This window comes from Lagenorhynchus albirostris, chromosome 1, assembly GCF_949774975.1.
Source record: "Lagenorhynchus albirostris chromosome 1, mLagAlb1.1, whole genome shotgun sequence".
NCBI classification, from domain to species: domain Eukaryota; kingdom Metazoa; phylum Chordata; class Mammalia; order Artiodactyla; family Delphinidae; genus Lagenorhynchus; species Lagenorhynchus albirostris.
Genome location: NC_083095.1, coordinates 61,526,290 through 61,549,583, shown reverse-complemented (window position 1 = coordinate 61,549,583; position 23,294 = coordinate 61,526,290). Strand labels below are relative to the sequence as shown.

The 23,294-nt window shown below is 32.3% G+C and overlaps 1 protein-coding gene across 6 annotated transcripts in view; it reads left to right on the top strand.

Moving 5' to 3' along the window:
• MIPOL1 (mirror-image polydactyly 1) overlaps window positions 1-23,294 on the top strand; it is a 327,507-nt gene that overhangs the window by 89,536 nt on the left and 214,677 nt on the right. For 4 of the 6 annotated variants that reach the window (XM_060143284.1, XM_060143275.1, XM_060143294.1 and 1 more), the window contains 3 exons: window positions 6,707-6,938; window positions 8,464-8,614; window positions 9,884-9,989. In XM_060143284.1, the coding sequence (XP_059999267.1) occupies window positions 6,707-6,938; window positions 8,464-8,614; window positions 9,884-9,989 (489 nt within the window). Of the gene's footprint in view, window positions 1-5,653; window positions 5,685-6,706; window positions 6,939-8,463; window positions 8,615-9,883; window positions 9,990-23,294 lie in introns of those variants that run through there. The other 2 variants (XM_060143317.1, XM_060143302.1) reach the window with 2 other exon arrangements.

The following is a 23,294-nucleotide window of genomic DNA, read 5'->3' as shown; positions in this document are numbered from 1 at the left end:
TTTCAACGTAACAGCCAACGGCTACATGTAGTTTTGGATGCTTGAAATGTGAGCAATGAGAATACAGAACAATGAAAATGAAAGTTATAGTACTTTTTTTCTTCTTCTTATGGCTGGTCAAACCGAAAAATAAATTGAAAACCCCCCGAGAGAGTATACAGTATCCAGGTAACAAGTTTGCATATTTTAAGCCAAGGATCCAAAAGTTACCTGATTTCTTGTGACTCCTAAATTAGAATCTCTGTAGGATAAGTACCTGTGATCTACTAGCTATGATCCTGATCATATCTAATATCATGTGCCAATATGGTAGTGTTCAAATTATGTTACAGAAACATGTTATTTAAATTTCTTATTTTCCTGCCATGGGATTGAATTTACAGAAATATACTCTTAGTTTTCTTTCTATGAGGTTGAATTTTCTTTCAGGATCTTTCTCTAATGTCAGGATTTCTGAATTTTGAAGTTCTGTTACTTTTGTAACTTATTAGTTTTATAATCTTATACAAACTTTATTAAACCATTATGTATTAACTACAAGTTTTAACCTTAAGTATTTTCTCTTTTTTGTATGTTTTTCATTGAACAAAGTAGCATTTTATTTATTTTCCATGTTCATGTCTTCTGTTCTTTTAATAAGAAAATTTTTTCTTACTATATTTTATTTATTCTTATTACATTTTAATAAGAAAATCTTACTTTTAGCTAAGTAGATTCTTGCAAATAATAATAGCTAACATTTATTGAGTGGTATTCTGTACTGACACTTTTCCAAGAGATTATATAATTTAAATACTTTAATGCTCATAATAACCTTTTGAGGTAGGTGCTTTTATTATGTGCTTTTTACTGATAGGGAAATTGATGAGAGGTTTAGTAATTTGGTAAAGGTCATACAGCTGTGTGGTAGAGACAGAATTCAATCTCTGCAGTCAGTCTTCAGAGCCCATGCACTGTGGTTCTGCTTGGAAACTCTAAATACACCAGTATTCTACTTGGAAGGTCTAAACTTTGCTCTTGTACTCACTCATATTAAGTGGAACCACTATGATATGGCAGAAGTTTATGATGTCCTTCTTTTATGTTTGGGGAGAGAAAAGCCCATATATGCATCTGTGTGGAAAACTAACCGCCCCACACACATAAAGGAAGCAAATAGTCGGAAATATTTAGTAAAGGGAATAAAGAATATTTATACACACATACAGATAGATAATCTATGTGTAACTCAGTTAAGGAATTGGTTAGGAGCCACTAGCTGATGCTGTGTTGAAACTAATGTTTGTTTAGAAAAATTCTTAACCATTGAAAAAAAGACATTTGTTTAAAATGTGGGACTACTATAGTACTTCCATCATGAAATCAAATTTACACTTATTTAATAGCAAAAAGTGTCATATCATTTTGATGTTTTTACATAATGTAGTGATAGACAATATACAAAAGAAGCAATAAATATGAGGTTTTTGTTCTTTTTATATTTATAAAATCAGATGCTATGATATAAGTAATAACCTTTCCAAAAAAAGAATAGAGTGTAAAGAATTGGTGACCAATTATGTTAGCAAGTGTCAGAGAGCACATTAACAAATTGCTTCCTTTATGGTTCATTTTAGATACAAGTGCCCCTGAGTAGCACCTGCATCTGAAGGAGAGAGATCCATTTATTCAAATGTACCTGCCTTTAGCACCTCCATTCCTCTTTCTCTTTCTGCCACTGAGCTCTCAGGTACCTGAGATGTTGCTATTCTGAGTAACCCCTGTAGGATCCCTAGAGACAATTCTAGCTCAACCACTCTGAAGAAACAGCTCTGTAAACAGTATTGACCCCACAGGGGACCATCAAATCCATTTACACAGATACCAGTTGTCACAAACTATTTACAAAGCCAGACAGAACAAAATTCCCCAGCCTCTAAGAATCCCTATTTGATTCTAGCCACCTCCTCACTTCTATATAGTAGTTGTGAAGTAACAGTTATTTTTGGCCATGAGTTATGATTTCTTGGGTAGCATCAATTTAACTGAGTATATTCAATTAATTCAATTCAGTCAGTTTAACTGACATTAATGTATAATTATCTGGAGAATTGAACTCAAAAGGGATCCTAAAGCTTTCTTTACTAGGTTAGGAAATAGTATAATGCTGTTAATTTTCTAGACTAAGGAACTGAGAATTTAGTAGCAACGCTAACATTGGGATAGTTGACAATAGTAATACCTCCAGGAGTAAAGGGAGAATTTGTTAGATCTTGAAAATGATCCATTGGAAACAGTATGAAAGTCACTAGGGAGATACAGGGTCTTCAAAGCATATAATACAGCTGACCTAGGCACATGTATTAAGTATTAGGATTCTAAAAAGTCTTTACTAAATTTACCCACTTTGCCCAGATGAATAAACTGTCTCTAACAGTAGCAGTAGGTGGCATTTGAGGAATAGTGAGTAATAATCTTCCATAACATCATTTTCAAATGGTCACAGGATAGGTTTACATGGCAGTGATAGCATTAAATAATAATAGCAAAAATTGGGGAATATATTTGGTTTGAAGTGGTTAAAATTCTTATGTCCAAATAATGCAGTGTGCCTGCAGAAGAGCAAATAAATAAAGGGATTGATAGTTGTCATAAAAAATTTCCTGTTATTTGAGAAAAGAAAGATTTCATTGAATTATGAAGAAGAGATTAATAACTTACTCTATAAGTTCCTATGGAGAAATGAATTTAAATAGTATTAATTCTCTTAGTCATAATGATGGAACAATTAACAATGACATTGATTCAACACTGAAGCAAATTAGTAAAGAAAGTTACAGAGTTTCCATTTCAAACCATATGAGAGAGATAGAGAACAATCAATAGAATAGTTTTAGTTTAAACTTTCATCTGCTTAGAGATGAATTTGAATCAGAAGTGAATTGTTCTTTAAAACATTTATCTTATCTTCCTATTCGAATAGTGCATGAAACAGACCTATAACTTCACTTTTTGTTGCATTTTATTGGTATATTTCTAATGCAATTTTCTTTCAAGTGATGGGGTAATACAACATCTCAACTAAAGCTTTTAGTGGCATCATCCTGTTATCACTTGACAAAAGTCCTTCTTCTGGGACTGGAGTTTAGGAAAAATAATTGAAGACTGAGTTAGAGTAACTAAATACTATTGTATTCTCTTAGTTGGAGGAGGTACTAACTCAGAAATTGAATTTAAGTTGAGCTGTGAATAAGATAAAGAAAATTTGGTAAAATGAAGTGTGATACAGCAGTATCTTAAAATTTGACTTGAAAAGTCGAAGTGTTTCATGCCAGCAACTTACTCAAATGTTTCAGAAAAAATTATGTATGTGTAGGTAGACAGACATAGAATAAATAATAAAGCAAGCGTGGTAAAATGTTAACATTGAGGAATCTGGATGAAGGGTGTATAGTAATTCTTTGTACTATTTTTGCAACTTTTTTATAAGACTGGAATTATTTCAAAGTAAAAAGATAGAAAGAAATGACTGTTAACTAACATCAGTCAGCTTTCTCATCTGGCTCTGTCTTCTTTAGCATGTTTATGCAGTCAGTGAAGTCTTTTGCATTTGTCTTTCATTTCTCCTCTCCATTTCTTGCCATTTTTCTGAATGACTTCAGTTTCTTGAAAGATGGCACTCCCTGTACCCTGATACCTTGATTTCCTCCTCTCCAAGTACCTTCATCATCAATCTATTTAATCAACACATTCCCAGGTCTACCAGATCTTGGAATTCGTCTTTACAGTGTTACTCATTTTACAAGTTTTCACTCCTCAACTATAGCATCTTGTCCTTCCAGAACAACAAATGTCTTTGTGTTTTTCCTAAAGCTATTTCTTCTCTTCTGTGCTCATTCTTCCTGTTCTCTTATTCTTATAGTCTGTCAACTTTCTCATTACTTCACCAAGCTCAAACTCTTTGACAGTTCATTACTTTGCATATTTCTGCTTGTCCTGTTTTGGAACAAATGCCTTTGTGAAATCTTCCATAGTCTTCCAGTAGAGCGTCCAAAAAACAGACCGGAAGGAAAATTTTATAAATCAGCTTTGTTTACTCTAAAGTAAAATTAAATTCTCAGTGGAAGAGTATGGATAGTTGTAGAGCAGGTTCCAAATATCTGGTGAACAGTTTCAGTTAGGAATCTAAAAGCTTTTGCTACAGAGCAAGGATAGAAACATGCAGAAATGGAGCCAAATCATACAGTATGAATTCTTCAAAAATATTAAACATTTAAAATTAAAATCCAGAAGTGTGTTAGAACTTGATGAGTTTATTTTGATAATACTTCAGGGGGTTATAATTAGTAGGATACAGGAGGGATCAGTAAAGAGCCCTCTTATTGAGAAGGTTCCATGTCTGCTCTCAGTTTGGAGACTATACTACAGTCACAGGTTAAAAGGCAGTGATTTACAAGAGTTCAGGGATCATGAAATTTGACATTAGGTAAGCTGAAGTGAGAAAGAGAGCTGTAAATCTAGTAACCAAATAACAATATAGTTATCAGGGATGGGGTAAAGTAAGCACTCACAGGTTAGAAATAAAAAACTGAAAGAAGAGAGATGCTGCACTAGACCCAGAAATAGAGAGTTGAAAACATGGGACAAGTTGCAGATAATGGTAAGTTTGGTCTCAAAAACAGGTCACAGAGTCAAGACTTAAGATTCTGAAGCAATTGATAAGGTGTTGTCATGGGGAACTGGGGGCTTTTTCTAGCTGGCAATGCTCCTTGGCTTATCCTTTTACCTTTTGGAGAATCTTTGTACCTCATAAACTGGAGAATAGCATAGAGCCTAATAGTTATCTTCTGATATGCCCCTGGAGACAACTTTTGTTATTTTGATACTGTTTTCCATAGCTATTTATAATTTTCTTTCTTTGAATTGCCTATAAAGTTATATGTTAGTGTTAAAAAAGCATGGCCTGTTAATGATAGTGGTATTCCTTAGTGTCCATTTATAAAATTTTATAATACCTCATTCAGATTTGGGGGGCACTAATACCAGCCTATTCTAGAAAAGTAGCATGATGAACATCTAAAGCAAATTAAGTGTTTGTTTTGTTTTGTTTTTTGCGGTTCGCGGGCCTCTCACTGTTGTGGCCTCTCCCGTTGCAGAGCACGGGACGCACAGGCTTAGCGGCCATGGCTCACGGGCCCAGCCGCTCCGCGGCATGTGGGATCTTCCCGGACCGGGGCACGAACCCGTGTCCCCTGCATCGGCAGGCGGACTCTCAACCACTGCACCACCAGGGAAGCCCAAATTAAGTGTTTTGAAATGTCAAGAATCAACAAATAATATTCAGATACCTATATTTGTTAAAGTTTAAAACAAAATATAATGAAATTTCATAGATACATCACAGTATGTAATTATGATAGCACTTTCTCCCAGTTTATTCCCACAAACACGGGGAAATAGACAGTAATTGACCAAAAATGAATGGTTTCTGATCTAGCATTCAGCCACCAATAAGATAACGTCCAGGACTTGGAGTTTATGACTGGCTCTACCTAATTTCAGCATATATGTAAGCAAAGAATTTCTTCTTAAAGAATGAGTACCTTATTTATGTTTCCCATTTGTTTTTACTCTAAAACTACTCTTCTTCTGCCTCAAAGGGATTTTAAGTTTGTCAAGTTAAAGAAGGCATCATCAACAAGTAGGTGAGATTCATGAGATTCACCTGCTTTTAAAAGTTAAAGAATTATTTCTGTTGGAAATAATAAAAGTCCTAGTTACAATCAGTATTTGTGCCTGTTGATCTGATTTACTGGTTAAAAGAGTTTGTTTTGTGTACTTGCTTGTGTGTCATTTTCTCCCCAGAATTTCACTATAACATCAGATATATACTCTTCCTTTGAAATAGCTATTATTTACTAGTTACTGCTTAAAATAACTAATATTTATGAGATAGCCAGGCATTACAAAATATACTCTAGTGTATAATACATATCTGATAAAATGGAAGTTAAAAATAATTCTCCTTATATTATTTCCATTTTTATATGATGATGATTACAAAAATAATAGCTAACACTTATTGATGTGCCAAACACTAGGCCAGGCACTTTGCATTCGTTAATTCTTAATTCAATTAATCCTTACAACAACTCAAGTAAGTACTGTTATGTGTCCATTTTGCAAACCAGAATCTGAGGTATGGAAGGGTAAAGTAATTTCCCCAAAGTTATGTGCTTGGCAAAGCCAGAATTTTAACTCAGTCCAATACCCAAATTCCATGCACATTATCATTTCACTGTAATCAGTTAACTTATTGCATCCTATTTTTCAAAATCTAGCAAAGAAAAGTTAATGTAGAAAATAATAACCTCTAAGTCAGTGGTTGCCACCCTTGATTGTATACTGGAATCATGTGATCACTCCCAGAGATTTTGATTTAATTAGTAGAAGATGTGGCCTGAGCTTGAGGATTTTTAAAAACTCCTCAGCTGATGTGCACTTAAGGTTGTAAACCACTGTCCTAAATGTCCACTGACTGTGGAAATGGAAATATTTGTGGCAAAATCACCCTGTACATGTTTGTCTGATAACAATAGGAGTAAGGTTAGTAAGTGCATATTTAAAGCTGTGAGAGCTCTTATTTCCACAAAAATATTCATTTGATTGATTTAATATGTAACGATGGTGTTTCATATCTCATGTTTTTGTTTTGTTTTAAATGCAGACGTAACCCATGGTTATCTTGAACAAGAGACCATGGGGAGAAACAAAAGTACACAGCCAGATGAGCAACTGCCTGTGAATTCTAAGGGAAGCATGCATCAGAAATCCAAAGAATTAGTTAATGAAGCCACATGTGAGGGCATAGAATCGCCAGAGCAGAGATCAAGGAATTTTCAAGTCATCAGTCCTCGTCTAGGTGATGAGACAGCTTACTGCACTACAGAAAAGTCCAAGTGAGTGCTAGCAGCCTTAGATTTAGAAAGTAAGAATTGGGAGAACTCTTCCTTCCTTCCTCCCTCTCTCTGTCCCTCCCTTTCTTCTTTTTGATGTGGCCTAAATTTGACATATCATTAACTTATTAGAATTTGAGGAATCTAATACTAGAGTTCTCTACTATTTTCATTACATTAATATAATGTGTCTAAATCACTGAGTGAAAAAGCACAAGGTGAGTTTGAATGAAGGTCATGAGGTTTTATATTGTTTTGTTGAATATTATTTTAAGTGACCTTTCATTAAGGATCTGGAAATAGCTACTAAGTTGATATTACATGGGATATTATTCATCAGAGCTATAACCTGGCAGCTCCAAGACAAAATAAGCCCAAAGATATGATTTGATTTTGGTCAGCGCTGTTCTTCATTTAAATGAATTTGAATGCTTTTAGAAGGGTTGTCTACTCTCCCATTTACCTTCCTTATTATTTTACATTCTGTAGTTTCTACCCATTCACTTTATGTAGCTACCTATTTCATGAAGGGATTTGAATTTTGACACCTGTGACTTTTACCTATGGGAGAAAAGCACTTTGGTAATTAGTCATGTACTATGAAAATACTGCTAAATTTAAAGATTCTCAATGACTAATATAATTTATAACTATATTGAAATATAAATATTATGTTTTCAGTCCAGACAAAAATCATATTTTATGGAATACTTTTTAACGGAGTTTCACATAGGAATAGCTATTTCTATTTACTTAAAAATTATGAAATAACTATATTAATGAATATTAATATATAATGAAGTGGATATATTAATATGTTCCACTTTCTTGGCAATCAGTTATATTCTTATCAAAGTGTAGTTTGGAGTACATTTTTGGGGAGTAGGGATGAATGAAGAGGTGATAAACTTTATAACCACGTGGGAAAAGTAAATAATAGAGATTAGGCTAAAGTCATCTCTTTTCCCTTCCCTTCCTTTATAGTACTTGCTAACAAGTTAATATTGTTCTCAAATAGCATACACATTGTAAAAAAATTTTTTTTGCTTAAAGGTTACAGGAATAGGTTTTCATTTTTAATGTTGCGAATTTAATAATGAAAATATGATATTCCGTCAATTATAATGAAAAAATATTTATTGTTCCTATTTTCAGAAAAGTAAGAAATGTATCTAGAGTCCTGACAAGAAGTACAAATTGAATTAATATTCACAAGCCCTTAAAAACTGCATTCTTTAAGTATACTGAACCATGAATCTCTAGACATTACTAAATACTTTTCACAGATTTAGCTCTCCCTGTGAAATTGATATATTAGCACCTCTGTGATGTATTGTATATTAGCACCTCTGTGAAATTGCAATGTTGTTTAGTCTTTTTCATCCATAGTATTTTCTTAACAGTGCATAACAAGAAAAAATTTAAGTAACTTTACATACTTACTGTTAAAATTAAATGTTTCCCCCATTTGAAGTGTAAAATGTATAGATCCTATATAGTTGAAATTATATGTATATTGTTTTAATAGTTTTCTTTATTACAGCATTATGGAACATAGAAATAATGATTTGCATTACAAATGTATGATTCCTTGTCAAGTTACTTCAGACTTAAATAAAGAGGAGACAATAGGATTGCTTCTCAAAGAATTGGACATTCTCAAAGCAAGCAATAAAAAGGTACAATATAGGAAGTCTGATGATTGTACAGTATACTTTTAGCTATTGACCTTCTAAGTTTGCTTTGTCACTCATCATAATTCAGTTTTATTGTGTACTTTAATCCTTTAACAGTAGCTTTATGCTGTTGCCATACCATGCCATTCACGGTATGATTGAGTTGAGACATGAGCTGTGAAAAGCAATTTCTTTGGTTTCCTGCCTTGGTGGCTTGCAATATCACTTCCTTTTTCATAGATCTGTGGCACCTAAAAAAATTCAAATTTTACTTCATTGGTTTCATGTTACTTTCTTAACTTTTTTTTCTTTTTTTTAGTAGTACCTCTGCCCTGTATTTCATCTCAATAATATATGTAAACTTTAAAGTAGCAAGGCTTGGAAATATTGTCATTTACCTTGTGTTATCTTATACTGCTACATTTTGTCCAATCCAATTTGTCATGTCATGTTTTATCTTTTTTGACTCTTTTTCTAGTTACATTCCTTTGAGCGTTAAATAATGTTCGTTTTCTATGCCTGCCTTCTTTTTTTTTAACCTCTACATACTTTTCTGATTCTAATATTCTAGTTGTTTGACCTAATCAAACTGAAGCATGATGTTAAGAATGTTGATCATGTCTGACGGAAAACAGCATAAATGACATAAATGGAGGGAGAAATTAAAAAGAAAACATTTGGAGGGATCCTGTATGAAAGTCTGAGATATTTTCTGTATTTTCATTTACCAGCTGTTTATTACATGCCAATTATGAGCCAGGTGCCAATGCCAATTTAAATGGAATATGATGGCATAGCATTCTCAAAGGGAGATTTGTATCAAATATTAAGATTATTATCTTAATTAATTTTGTTTCAAAATATTAGAATTACTAAGAGAAGCTATAATTTGTGCTACCCATTATTTTATTATGATAGTCCCTTCCAAGTCTTTTGCTTTAAGACAAAAGAATGGATCAGATTGCTTTTTGCTGCAGTAGTTATTTTTAATAATAATGTTCTTCCTTCTTTAATTTCATTTGCCTATACACACACATAAAATTAAGTATATATTAAAATGTTTTTATAATTTCTATGTCATTTCAGGTAATTATTATTTTATAAAATATCTTAAAACCTTAAATTTTTTTTTCCCCTGGAGTTATGTATTCAGTAAGTTAATACAGTTATTCTATAAGGGTCTAGAGAAAAGCAAAAATTATCTTTGGGATTAATTATATTTGTGCAAGAAATTTATTAGTAAGAATCTATGTTTATTTCAATGTGTTTTAGCTTCAAGAAAAACTGACTAAAGAAGATGAAGAACAGAGAAAACTAAAGCTTAAACTGGAACTCCAAGAAAAAGCAACAGAAGCTCAAATTGCTGAAAAAACAGCAGGTATAGTAGATCAGTATTAACATACGGCATTCAAAATCATACACAAGGTTATTATCTGATGTGGCTTGGTGAATAGTAGCAAACTCGCTTATTTGTCAAAGGAGGGAAATCTCTGTCTTCTTTCTTTCTTTTTTTTTTTGCCTGCTTAGAAAATAGGTGGCTTTAACATCCTGGTACTGGTATTAGTGAGAGCTTTACCTGTATTCATACTGATTTGGGCATTAAATTCATTGTTAACACCATGTCAATCCAATCACAAAAAGGTTGTTTGTTTTGTTGGAAGGGCCTGAACAAACAAGGGGAAATAATGATTACCAGTGCCTCTACCTTTCAACCAGCAGTTCACATACCACTTATTGTTTTAGCTTGTTGAGAGGAAATACTTCTCCTTTGTATGAAGATAGTCATATATTCATTGCCAGTGAAAACCTACATTTGATTCAAAAATCTGTTTTGTGCAGTTAATTAATTTTCATCTGATGACGTGGATGATGATGAAGATAATGTTTGCCCTGAAAAGATCTTTCCCTGAAGATAATGTTTTCTGGTAAAAGGTTGCCAGAGTTTAAGATTATAAATGAATGCCTGAAATGTTTTGGAGTCTGTCTTCATTCACAGGTCATGGCAAGAAGAAAATTTGTAAAATGTATCTGTGATGTGTGATTCTCAGTTGTCTCTGATGGACTCTGTCTCTCCCTCTCTACAGTTTATATATTATCCCTGTGACTCTCTTCCTCACACTGTTTTAGTGTGTTAAGAAAAGAGATATTTCATAGAATAGTAGAAATTAGCATTCAGAGGCATTTTATAGATCCCTTATTTTAACATTTTTATATCAATTGGAATGCTTTTAAAAAGTAATTGTATTTTGTGATTAGTTTGAAATTATAATCATACTTTATAAATCACTTAACCTGGGACTTTGCTGGTGGCACAATGGTTAAAAATCCATCTGCCAACGCAGAGGACACTGGTTCAAGCCCTGGTCCAGGAAGATCCCACATGCCTGGGAGCAACTAAGCCTGTGTGCCACAACTACTGAGCCTGTGCTCTAGAGCCCACGAGCCACAACTACTGAGCCCGCGAGCCACAACTACTGAATCCTGTGTGCCACAACCACTGAAGTCTGTGCTCCTCAACAAGAGAAGCCACTGCAATGAGAAGCCCACACACACCAATGAAAAGTAGCCCCCACTCGCCTCAACCAGAGAAAGCCCACTTGCTGCAAGGAAGACCCAACGCGGCCATACATACATACATAAAAAATTAAAAAAAATAATAAACCACTTAACGTGGTTGCATATGAAAGAATTCTGGTGTTTTAGGTCAGAGAAATGATTAACAGTTACTGTCTGTCTTCAAAATATTACTGTGCAAAGTAGAACATCACCATGAAAATATAACTATATAAATAAGATGATCATAAATAAATAACTCCAGCCAAATACCAGATGGTTGTTTTTCTATTATGTTAAACTACTATGAATTTTTTGTTTCTTTTTTAGTGGGGAAATATGAGAGTAATATATTTTAAGGAAAATTAACAGTATGTTAAAAATGAATAATTCAAATATAAATTTAGAACAATTTAGAAGTTTCTTGGCTTTTTATAATCAAATATGTATACTAATCGCTGAAATGGTATTACAAGAAGTACATTTGTTTTAAGGTGTTTGCATTATAATTTAACTTTGTATGTGTCTTAACAGATGTATTTTAATAAGATTTAGGCCATTGTGATTTATTGTAAATCATGAATTCATATATCTGCGTAGCTCATTTATCTCTTGGAGGGGAAAGAACATTAAGCATTAATATTTACTCTTTAAGCTTTTGTGTAATATAGCTAATCATATACTTTACATATTAACTTATTGGTATATATTTAAGGGTTTCCCTATTACTAAACAGTATGAATCACACATGCATAAAATGGAAAGAATTTGATTGCTTTATGATTCTTGTTAACATCAAATTCTTCTCATTAATGACAAAATACTATTTCAATAAATGTTGAATGTTTGAAAGATGTTTAGGATATTTTTATAGCTTCCTAAATTGATGAAAATAGTAGTGCTATATAGTTTCTCTGGAGCTAAGCAATCCTAAAGAAACATGTCCAACCATTTAGTTACAAAAATGGCTCAAGGACTTCCCTGGTGATGCAGTGGTTAAGAATCCACCTGCCAATTCAGGGGACACGGGTTTGAGCCCTAGTCTGGGAAGATTCCACATGCCGCGGAGCAACGAGGCCCATGTGCCACAACTACTGAGCCTGCACTCTAGAGCCCGTGAGCCACAACTACTGAGCCCATGTGCCACAGCTACTGAAGCCCGCATGCCTAGAGCCTGTGCTTCACAACAAGAGAAGCCACCACAATGAGAAGCCCGCACACCGCGACGAAGAGTAACCCCCACTCGCCGCAGCTAGAGAAAGCCTGTGTGCAGCAATGAAGACTCAATGCAGCCAAAAATAAATAAATTTAAAAAAAAGAAAAAAAGACTCAAAATTTAAATCCCCTAAGTTTTTTAAAGTATAAATTTTTAAAATGTATCTTTACTTTTTAATGTTTTAGTTCTATCTTATTAAAAAACTTGAAGATATTTTACTTTTAACCTTAGAATTATTATTATAATATGTCAAAAGAAAAAAGCTGGATTGTTTAAGAAATCCATTGGTTTGAAACTACAGGAAATTTATAAACTGACTCTTGGTAACTCTTGAACTTTTTCATATTTTCTCATTATACATGAATTTTTTTAAAGTTTATCTTAGAAAAGCTAATCTTGAAAAAGCTTATCTCCTACCTGATCAGTAGTAAGTGCAATCAAAAAGCTAAACACAATAACAAAAAAAAGTATGTTACTACCCTCATAGAAAGAGGAACATTATGGTACTATGAGTACATGTAATAAATATTTTATTTAGTCATATGAAAGAACAAAGAATCCACACAAGCATGGATATTTGTTTCTATCACTGCTCATTTTTATATTCAAAATAAACATGTATTTGCTAAAGTATATTACAAATGTGCATACACATACAAGTATTATAGTATACTTAAGCAGAATATAAAATGTTTTAAAAGTCAAAATATTCCACATTAAAAGAAATACATGCTAAAACATCTCAACATTGGAAATTGCAAATAGGATACAAAAATGTATGTCTATAGGTTTTTCAAATAAACTGTTAATTAAAATATGAGGTATTCTAAGGAAATAGCCATTTTCTTTGAGTATATTAAATATAAAGATTTATATATATATATATAAGAATATTCATATCAGTATAAGTTATGATAGCAATAGAATTAGAATCAATCGAATAATAAGGCAATGGTTAAATAAATTCAGGTATCTTTATGGTATGAGACATTGTTCAGTAATTTAAAAACGTTTTTAAAGAATATTTAATGATATGAAAAAACTTTATGAATTAAAGTTAAGTGAAAGAAGTAGGGGGAAGCTGTATTTATAATTTTTGTTAAAAAACTATATACACATGTATATAATATAAAATGAGAGTCAAACTTTAATAGTGTTAATGGGTGTATAAATGCTTCAATTAACAGGATTTTTTCTGCCTTTTCAGGTTTTCTGCAGTGATTTAGTATTAGAAAAAGTAATGTTACTTTTAAAAGATGTGATTTTGTTTTAAGTTACTTGCTCACTAATCTTAAAATAATTCCTGTGATAGGTTCGACACATAAAGGTTACATAAACCAACATCTTATGAAATCCATGTGATGGCTTTGATCAGATCTTGCCATTTTACCTGTGCCACTTTTCTTGTCCTTCAGATTTCTCCCTTTTTTGCTTTTATGTCTTTATTATGTAACTTATGTATATGTTAGTCCAACTTGTCTCCCCAGCTGATTGTATAATTTATAAGAATAAGAATCTTGTATAATCAAAACCGCATAAAACAAAATGTTCCCAGTACTTTGTGAGACAGGTTGAAACAATGGGAAGACTATAAGCCTTGGAATCAGATGCACTAAGGTTCAAGTCACAGTCTTGACACTTGATACCGACCATGTGCCTTTGGGCAAGTTACTTAGCCTCTCCAGGTTTACTTCCTCCCATGTAAGATGTAAATATTAACTAATTTACCAGATTATTTTAAGGATTAGAGACAAGGTATAGAGGCACCTAGGATGTAACTGGTACTCAGTGAATTATAGCTAATATTAATATTTGATTATTTTTATCTTTATGAAATTCTTAAATCTTTGAGATTTATGCTAATATATTTCAGAAGTCATGAAAAAATTTTTGTTCTGTTTAGCTTTTAATTTAAGTTCATAGTTCACTGTTAATTTTAAAAGGGAAATAAACAGAAAAGTGAAACAAAAAAGTTTGAAACGAAGGATTGGATGATGAGAAAAATTACCATTGAGATATATATATTTATTAGCATTTATTACATTTTCCTTAAACATGAATCTGAAATAAAAGAAATGGGATGCACAGAATTTGGGTTTTAATCTAATATATACCTATGATAAACCTTTGTGTAGACTATTACAACAGCATTTCCTTTGTTTCCCTGTTAGTTTTACGTAATGTGAATACTATCATTATAGTGTGATCTCATGAGAGTTGGAAACTCCATTGTGTCCTACGTCATGATAAAATCTCAAATGGTTGACCTTTTTACCTTCCCCTACTTTTTTGACATCACCATCATCATCATCACCACCATCTATACTGTTTTTATTAGGTGCTTAATAGGGACTATGCTAACTTCTTTAAAAATTAAAGAAATATTTATTGAGGGGTTTTTATGTACTAGGCACTGTGCTAGGCACTGAATATGCATCAGCAAATAAAACAGATTTGGTATTTCAAACATGTCTTTTTGTTTGCAGTCACTTCTCATTCATAATACGCATTGTAGTAGATAGTGGTTAAATGCTTAGACTTTGGATTGAGACCTTTGTTCTAATCTTTCTACTGTTTATCATGTGTAAATGACAGCCTCACTAAGATTTGGTTAAAACCTACCTTATGGTTTGGTGACGTTTAAGTGAGAAAATGTTTGTGAAGTACTTAACCCATTAGAAAGCACTCAATAAATGGTAGTTATGATGATAAGGTGATGATGTCACCATCGTGTTTTCTCAAGACTTCTTGATCTAATAGGGGGCATATCAAAGTGTAACTAACATAAATAACTATCTCATAGCTACTTATATATGGTTTTGTTTCACAAAGAATTGATATGTATTCCTTGTTAAAAGTATATTTTATTTACTTCATCTTATCCACACAGGTTTTAGTTTTCCTTGACTTTCAGAATTAACCTTATTTAGAAAGTTTGAAAATATGAAAAAATATTTTACATCTCTACAAAAAAGAAAATAAAGGAATTTGATAAGTAGGTCTTATGTTTTAACTCATTAAATTATATATGTGGATAATATGATTTGTAAATTATTGGCATGTATGACTTTCAGATACTAGGGCATGTTTTAGAGAAGCACAACTGAAACATTGTCTCTGTCCTTTAGGTAAATGTCTTTTCTCATCTAAATAAAATGATTAAACCATAAATACTTCAAAAATTCTTTTATTTAAATTAAGTTTGACAGTGAGAGATAGTATTGTATGACCTGATCTGAATCCATTTAATTTAATCACTCTTAGGTGAGTGACGTGGTTATAACTTTTAAAAATAATTTGTTTAATTAAGCCTTTCTTTTTTCTGAAACAGTCTCAGTGGGCATTGTCTAGTGTTTAATGTCTCTTAATTTTTATTAATCTATTGCATTTACAGTATACAGATGTGTAAATTTTTACACAAGAGTATTTATTTAAATAGTTTTTTTATCTTGTGATATTTAAAATATTTATATTTCTTTAAAAGCTTTATATTTCTATTTCTTAAATGCTCACTTTAGAGTCTCTGCTCTATATGTTAGTTATTTTTCTTTCTTGCATGTCATCCATTAAAGATTAGCTGTGGAAGCTTGGAGCATGGAGAGATTATGAATGACAGAACAACTCCTGTAGAATAATAATCAGATTTTGGTATTTAATGCTGTTTGACTTTTGCAGACACATTTCTTATTAACCTTTGGTACAAAGAGAAATCCACGTTCCTGATATCTCATGGAGAAGATGAATTTGAGATCCTCTTCCAATTAAACTGAAATAAGGCCAATATTGGGTTTTAGTCAAAAGAACTCCTTAGTTCTTTAAGTCTTATATTTATATAAATCAATCTATCTATCTATCTATCTATCTTAGTTACATTTTACATATAATTCAGTGGTTACATAATTTGCTTAGTTAGCATACTGTACTGATTCTGCAAGCGTTTAATCTGCTTTTTCTCTTTAAACATAGATTCTTCCCTGGGCACTCATATTTAGACTGACTTGTAAATAAAAAAAATATTGTTAAGCCCTTCTTATTACAGAGAATGTTCTTTTATTTTTGGTAGAGACGAGATGAGTTTAATGTTATTGTCCAAAGCATCAGAACATAGAATCCCTGAAACGTATAACTTAAGTTTTTCTATTCAGGTTAACATGTAAATGTTAAAAGCATAGGTATGTAATCTACTGTTATAGCAAATATATTAAGACATCCCAACTAATTAACATGGAAAAATAAAAATTGTTATGTAATAGAAAATGTTTACATTGTTCTCTTGTAAAAAAAAAATCTGTTACCATATATCATATCTCAAATGATGCTGACCATATAATGATTAAGAAGAACAAGAGTCAGTTCTATATATCAGAAAAACAGAAAGTAGCGTAATACTTGCTTTTAAGAAATAATGCACAATGGAATACCATTTTTCTGTATATAAATGGGCATTAATAAAATATGTTAGTCTTTAACACTTAAATGGCATAACAGTATTAATATAATGGAGCATTACATGTATCTATCTATATATTTTTTTAATTTCGAAGGAAAAAGGATTTCAAGAATATAGCTAGTCATTTCAGATAAAAACAGAAAGTCCCATCTCTGTGAAATACAGCAGTTAGAAATATTGATAGGTAGAATGCTGATTATATTATTATCTTTGGCTGTAGAATCCTATAAGTATGAAAATTATAATGAGTGCCAGGTCAAATAATGCTTACAGGTAGAGTATGGCCAATTTTGTAACATGAGATCACATTATAATGATAGTATTCACATTATATAAAAACTAACAGGGAAGCAAAGGAAATGCTGTTGTAACGGTCTACATGGTTTATCATAGGTATATATTAGATTAAAACCCAAATTCTGTGCATCCCATTTCTTTTATTTCAGATTCACGTTTAAGTAAAATGTAATAAATGCTAATATATATATATATATATATATATATATCTCAATGGTAATTTTTCTCATCATCCAATCCTTCGTTTCAAACATTTTTGTTTCACTTTTCTGTTTATTTCCCTTTTAAAATCTATTAACAATGAACCACTAATTTAAATTAAAAGCTAAACAGAACAAAAATCTTTTCAAGGGCTTCCCTGGTGGCACAGTGGTTGAGAGTCCGCATGCTGATGCAGGGGACACGGGTTCGTGCCCCAGTCCGGGAAGATCTCACATGCTGCGGAGCGGCTGGGCCCGTGAGCCATGGCCGCTGAGCCTGCACGTCCGGAGCCTGTGCTTCTCAATGGGAGAGGCCAGAACAGTGAGAAGCCCACGTACCGCAAAAAAAAAATAAAAAAATAAAAAATCTTTTCATGACTTCTGACATCAAAGATTTAAGAATTTCATAAAGATAAAAAATAATGAAATATTAATATTAGCTACAATTCACTGAGTAGCAGTTATATCCTAGGTGATTCTATACATTGTCTCTAATCCTTAAAATAATCTGGTATATTAGTTAATATTTACTTCTTACATGGGAGGAAGTAAACCTGGAGAGACTTATAAATAACTTGCCCAAAGGCACATGGTCAGTAGTACTAAGTGTCAAGACTGTGACTTGAACCTTAGTGCATCTGATTCCAAGGCTTATAGTCTTCCCATTGCTTCGGTCTGTCTCACAGAGCAAAAGAGAGAAACCATTATAAATAACAATAACCAATTCTAAAGAGGAAATGATCTTGGAAAAAGTTTAGGTAGCAGTTATGTTTCACTGAATTTTCATATTGGTATCTGTTAAAATTTAAAGTAGAAACTCTGTGCAGAAAATAAGTTAAATACCCCTTAATAGTATATTTCAAAAGTGCATAACATTATTGATACTGATTTTAACACTTCAGGGATAAGCTTATCTCTTTTATATTAAAATTTATAGCTCTAAATGAATTTGGTAAAGTAGCAGGATACAAAATTAATGCACAGAAACTGTGGCATTCCTATACACTAATGATGAAAAATCTGAAAGAGAAATTAAGGAAACACTCCCATTTACCACTGCAACAAAAAGAATAAAATACCTAGGAATAAACCTACCTAAGGAGACAAAAGACCTGTATGCAGAAAACTAAGACACTGATGAAAGGAATTAAAGATGATACAAACAGCTGGAGAGATATACTATGTTCTTGGATGGGAAGAATCAACATTGTGAAAATGACTCTACTACCCAAAGCAATCTACAGATTCAATGCAATCCCTATCAAACTACCAATGGCATTTTTCACAGAAGTAGAACAAAAAAATTTCACAATTTGTATGGAAACACAAAAGACCCCGAATAACCAAAGCAATCCTGAGAAAGAAAAATGGAGCTGGAGGAATCAGGCTCCCAGAATTCAGACTATACTACAAACCTACAGTAATCAATACAGTATGGTACTGGCACAAAAACAGAAATATAGATCAATAGAACAGGATAGAAAGCCAAGAGATAAACCCACACACATATGGTCACCTTATCTTTGATAAAGGAGGCAAGAATATACAGTGGAGAAAAGACAGCCTCTTCAATAAGTGGTGCTGGGAAAACTGGACAGCTACATGTAAAAGAATGAAATTAGAACACTCTCTAACACCATACACAAAACTAAACCCAAAATGGATTAAAGACCTAAATGTAAGGCCAGACACTATCAAACTCTTAGAGGAAAACATAGGCAGAACACTCTATGACATAAATCACACCAAGATTCTTTTTGACCCACCTCCTAGAGTAATGGAAATAAAAACAAAAATAAACAAATGGGACCTAATGAAACTTAAAAGCTTTTGCACAGCAAAGGAAAACATAAACAAGACGAAAAGAAAGACAACCCTCAGAATGGGAAAAAATATTTGCAAATGAAGCAACTGACAAAGGATTAATCTCCAAAATTTACAAGCAGCTCATGCAACTCAATATCAAAAAAACAAACAACCCAATCCAAAAATGGGCAGAAGATCTAAATAGACATTTCTCCAAAGAAGATATACAAACTGCCACCAAACACATGAAAGGATGCTCAACATCACTAATCATTAAAGAAATGCAGATCAAAACTACAATGAGGTATCACCTCACACCAGTCAGAATGACCATCATAAAAAATCTACAAGCAATAAATGCTGGAGAGGTTGTGGAGAAAAGGGAACCCATGGGAATGTAATGGGAATGTAAATTGATACAGCCACTATGGAGAACAGTATGGAGGTTCCTTAAAAAGCTAAAAATAGAGCTAGCATACGACCCAGCAATCCCACTACTGGGCATATACCCTGAGAAAACCAGGATTCAAAGAGTCATGTACTACAGTGTTCATTGCAGCACTATTTACAATAGCCAGGACATGGAAGCAACCTAACTGTCCATCGACAGATGAATGAATAAAGAAGATGTGGCACATATATACAGTAGAATATTACTCAGCCATAAAAGGAAAGGAAATTGAGTTATTTGTAGTGAGGTGGATGGACCTAGAGTCTGTCATACGGAGTGAAGTCAGTCAGAAAGAGAAAAACAAATACCGTATGCGAATACATATATATGGAATCTAAAAAAAAAAAAAGGTTCTGAAGAACCTAGGGGCAGAACAGGAATAAAGACGCAGACGTAGAGAATGGACCTGAGGACACAGGGAGGGGGAAGGATAAGCTGGGATGAAGTGAGAGTAGCATTGGCATATATACACTACCAAATGTAAAATAGATAGCTAGTGGGAAGTAGCCACATAGCACAGGGAGATCAGCTCGGTGCTTTGTGACCACCTAGAGGGGTGGGATAGGGAGGGTGGAAGGGAGGCAAAAGAGGGTGGGGGTATGGGGATATATGAGTACATAGAGCTGATTCACTTTGTTTTACAGCAGAAAGTAACACAACATTGTAAAGCAATTATACTCCAATAAATGTAAAAAAATTTATAGCTCTAATATCGATATATTAGAGGTATGAATGTAAAAAGCACATTTTTAGAAAGTGTTCTTATATAGTCTTTGAGTTATCTGTTCTCAATACATGTATATAATGATTGCGAGTTTTGCTAAAAAGAGTTACTGGTTTATATTTTTGCTACTTAAAGTCACAATTTTGTATAATTTTCTAATCAAGCTTTAGCAGTTTCTATACTCTTGGTAAGTATAAATTTATAGCAGCTTTACAGAGGAAAATTTTAAAACATGTAAAGAGCTTAGAAAACTTTTTTAATGTAATAATCATACTTCTAGGAATTTTCCTTAGTAATTAACTGTGTATATACATAAAGATTTGTGTACAAAGATGTTCATTACAGTGTTGTTTATATAGTGAATAATTGGAAATGGTGTTTATCTGATTTTAGGAGCATCTTATTTCAATCAAATATGTCATGTCCAAATGATTGAATTCTATTCTATTCTATTTTATAATTTTGAATACTGAAGAATATGAGAACATATCCTGTTTATTTTAATTATGCACAGAATGTTACAAAACTATGCAACACATTTCTGTCGCCACATTTTTACGAGCTTGTATTTTTAATCACAAAAGGTTATTTATAGAATAATCATGTAAAATGGTGAACATTCAAATCCAGTTTTAGAAATACAATATTCTGGCTTGTAAAAGAAGTTCTGAAGAAATAAGTTGAATCCAGCAATGTAATGCCAAGAGTAGAACCATCACACTACTTGGAATAGGTTGGTTAATTCTCTACTGGTGTGTGGCATTTACCATCTGTGTTTAAATTTATAATAAACAGTTTATGCCAAGAAAGAGAAATTGTAAATTTTAAGGAAATTAAGACATAGCATAATGTTTGTGGTTCTGGAATATATATGAGGTGGTTTTGTAAAACACTAAATGTTATGTTTACAAGGAATTCATTTCACATCATGTAAAGCAATAATAGTAAATGCTCAGACAATCTGAAATTCTTATATATATAATAAAGTCTTTTACCAAACTATTATCTATATTATATTTGTTGGTTAGAATTTTGGAAGCTGAATTGTAATCAGTGATTATTTTACATGTTTCAAATTCAAATCCTAATGATTTCTTCTTCCCTCTCCTTAATTCAGCCTTTTCTGTTTACATAACTACCGTGAAGATGTTAAATGGATTCTTTTTCCTGGGAAATGTCTGTCCTCCAAATTATGTTATTTAGAGAATCATGGTTCAGTGTTTAAACTAGAATGTTTTCCAATGTACTGTCTCACTGCTACTGTATTTTAAAAGTAGTTTGAGAAGTGTAGAATATGGGCTTGTCAATAGACTTGGGTTCTACTAAGGAAATATGTACTCTGTCTTGATTCAATAAACTCATACTTAGTATGGTTCAGCTTCTTCATATTTACTTTTGCCTATGTTAGAAAACAATTAGCTTACTAAACAAATTTGAGTATTTGTGGGTGGGGAGTGGGGGTGATCCTCTCTGAATCTTTCTCATTTGACTAAGAATTATAGGATATTTGATAACCGTGTTTAAAAATGGAGATATCCAAATATTATTGTAAACACCCAATGATTTGTTCTACCTACAATACAAGTATTTTACTGGGTTGGCTTACATAGTAGCTAATAATATTTGTTAATGTAATTTAACTGCTGTGAACCTTTACTGAACAAATATTGAAATTTATTCAAGTCAAAGAAAGAGAATCTCTAATGACTTTTGTTAAAGCTGCTATTTAATAGTTAAGGAGAAAAGTTTGTATGACATACGAGATGCAATTAACAGTAGATTTTACATTTAATAAAAAGAAAGAAGCATATGTATTTGCTTTATTCATTCCATCATAATTTGCATTAGAGCTGTGGGTGTTTAATGAGCAAATTCCAACTAAAATGCTATATTGATTTTCTAGTGAACTTTGTAATAGTCATCTACCTTGGAAAAGCTCAGTGTTTACAATTAAGCTTTCTTTACTGAAAATATTTGAGAGTTGCACATTGATTCTTTAGAAGTACTGAATTCTAGAAAAGGAATCGGGTTTTTCGTAATCAACAAATTTCACATATAACCTAATAGGTGTTAAAAATTATCATTTTGTAATACCTTACTTTTGGAAAACTGTTCTTAGCATTTATAAAATATATAATCAGATTTGTGTGTGTGTGTGTGTTTTATGGCATTTTAAAATTTAACCTTAGAATACTCCTTTAAATACACACGTTGTTTATATATTTAGAGTTGATACAGCATTATAGAGGAAAAATTGTTTTCTCTTCATCACACAGGACCAGATATACCCTTGATGTAAAGCATTTGTCTTTAGGCATAGAGTTAACAAGACTTATTAAAGCCCTTGATATTAACAGCCTTACCTTTTCAATCAAGTGTTATTGTATATAAAGTAGAACACAGCTTACATTAAATGTCACTTTATAAAGATCTCATCACACTATACAGAAGTGATAGGAAGCCTGTCGGCATTTAAAGTTTAGTAAATAGTGTTTTAACCTTTCAATATGCCAGAATATTACAGGGCAATATAACATACATGTTAATCTGTACCTAGGTGACTGTTTAGCATCATTTTGTGCATCCTATCTGACCCACAAATTAGAAGTATTTTATAATGTAAAAATGTAAAAATATCTTAGAATATCATATTTTGTACAGACCTGTGTCATTATACTGTAGTGTTCTGAATGTGTTCTGAATAATATCTCCTTCAGTTCCCATTTATTTTTTGCATGCCAATGAAAAAGGTAAAAATGAAAAAAGCAAGAAATGTTGAAATGGCTATAGATATAAACGGTCCAAATTAATCAAAATCACATTTTTAATGTGTGTGGAAATGAAGCCAAATTGTGAGTCTGTGGATTGAGGGTGATGATGGTATTGGTGGCATGGAACTAACATTTGTTGAGAATCTACTTTATTTGACTAAGAGCTTTTATATATCATCTCATTTAATTTCCCCTAATAACCGTAACTGATGGTA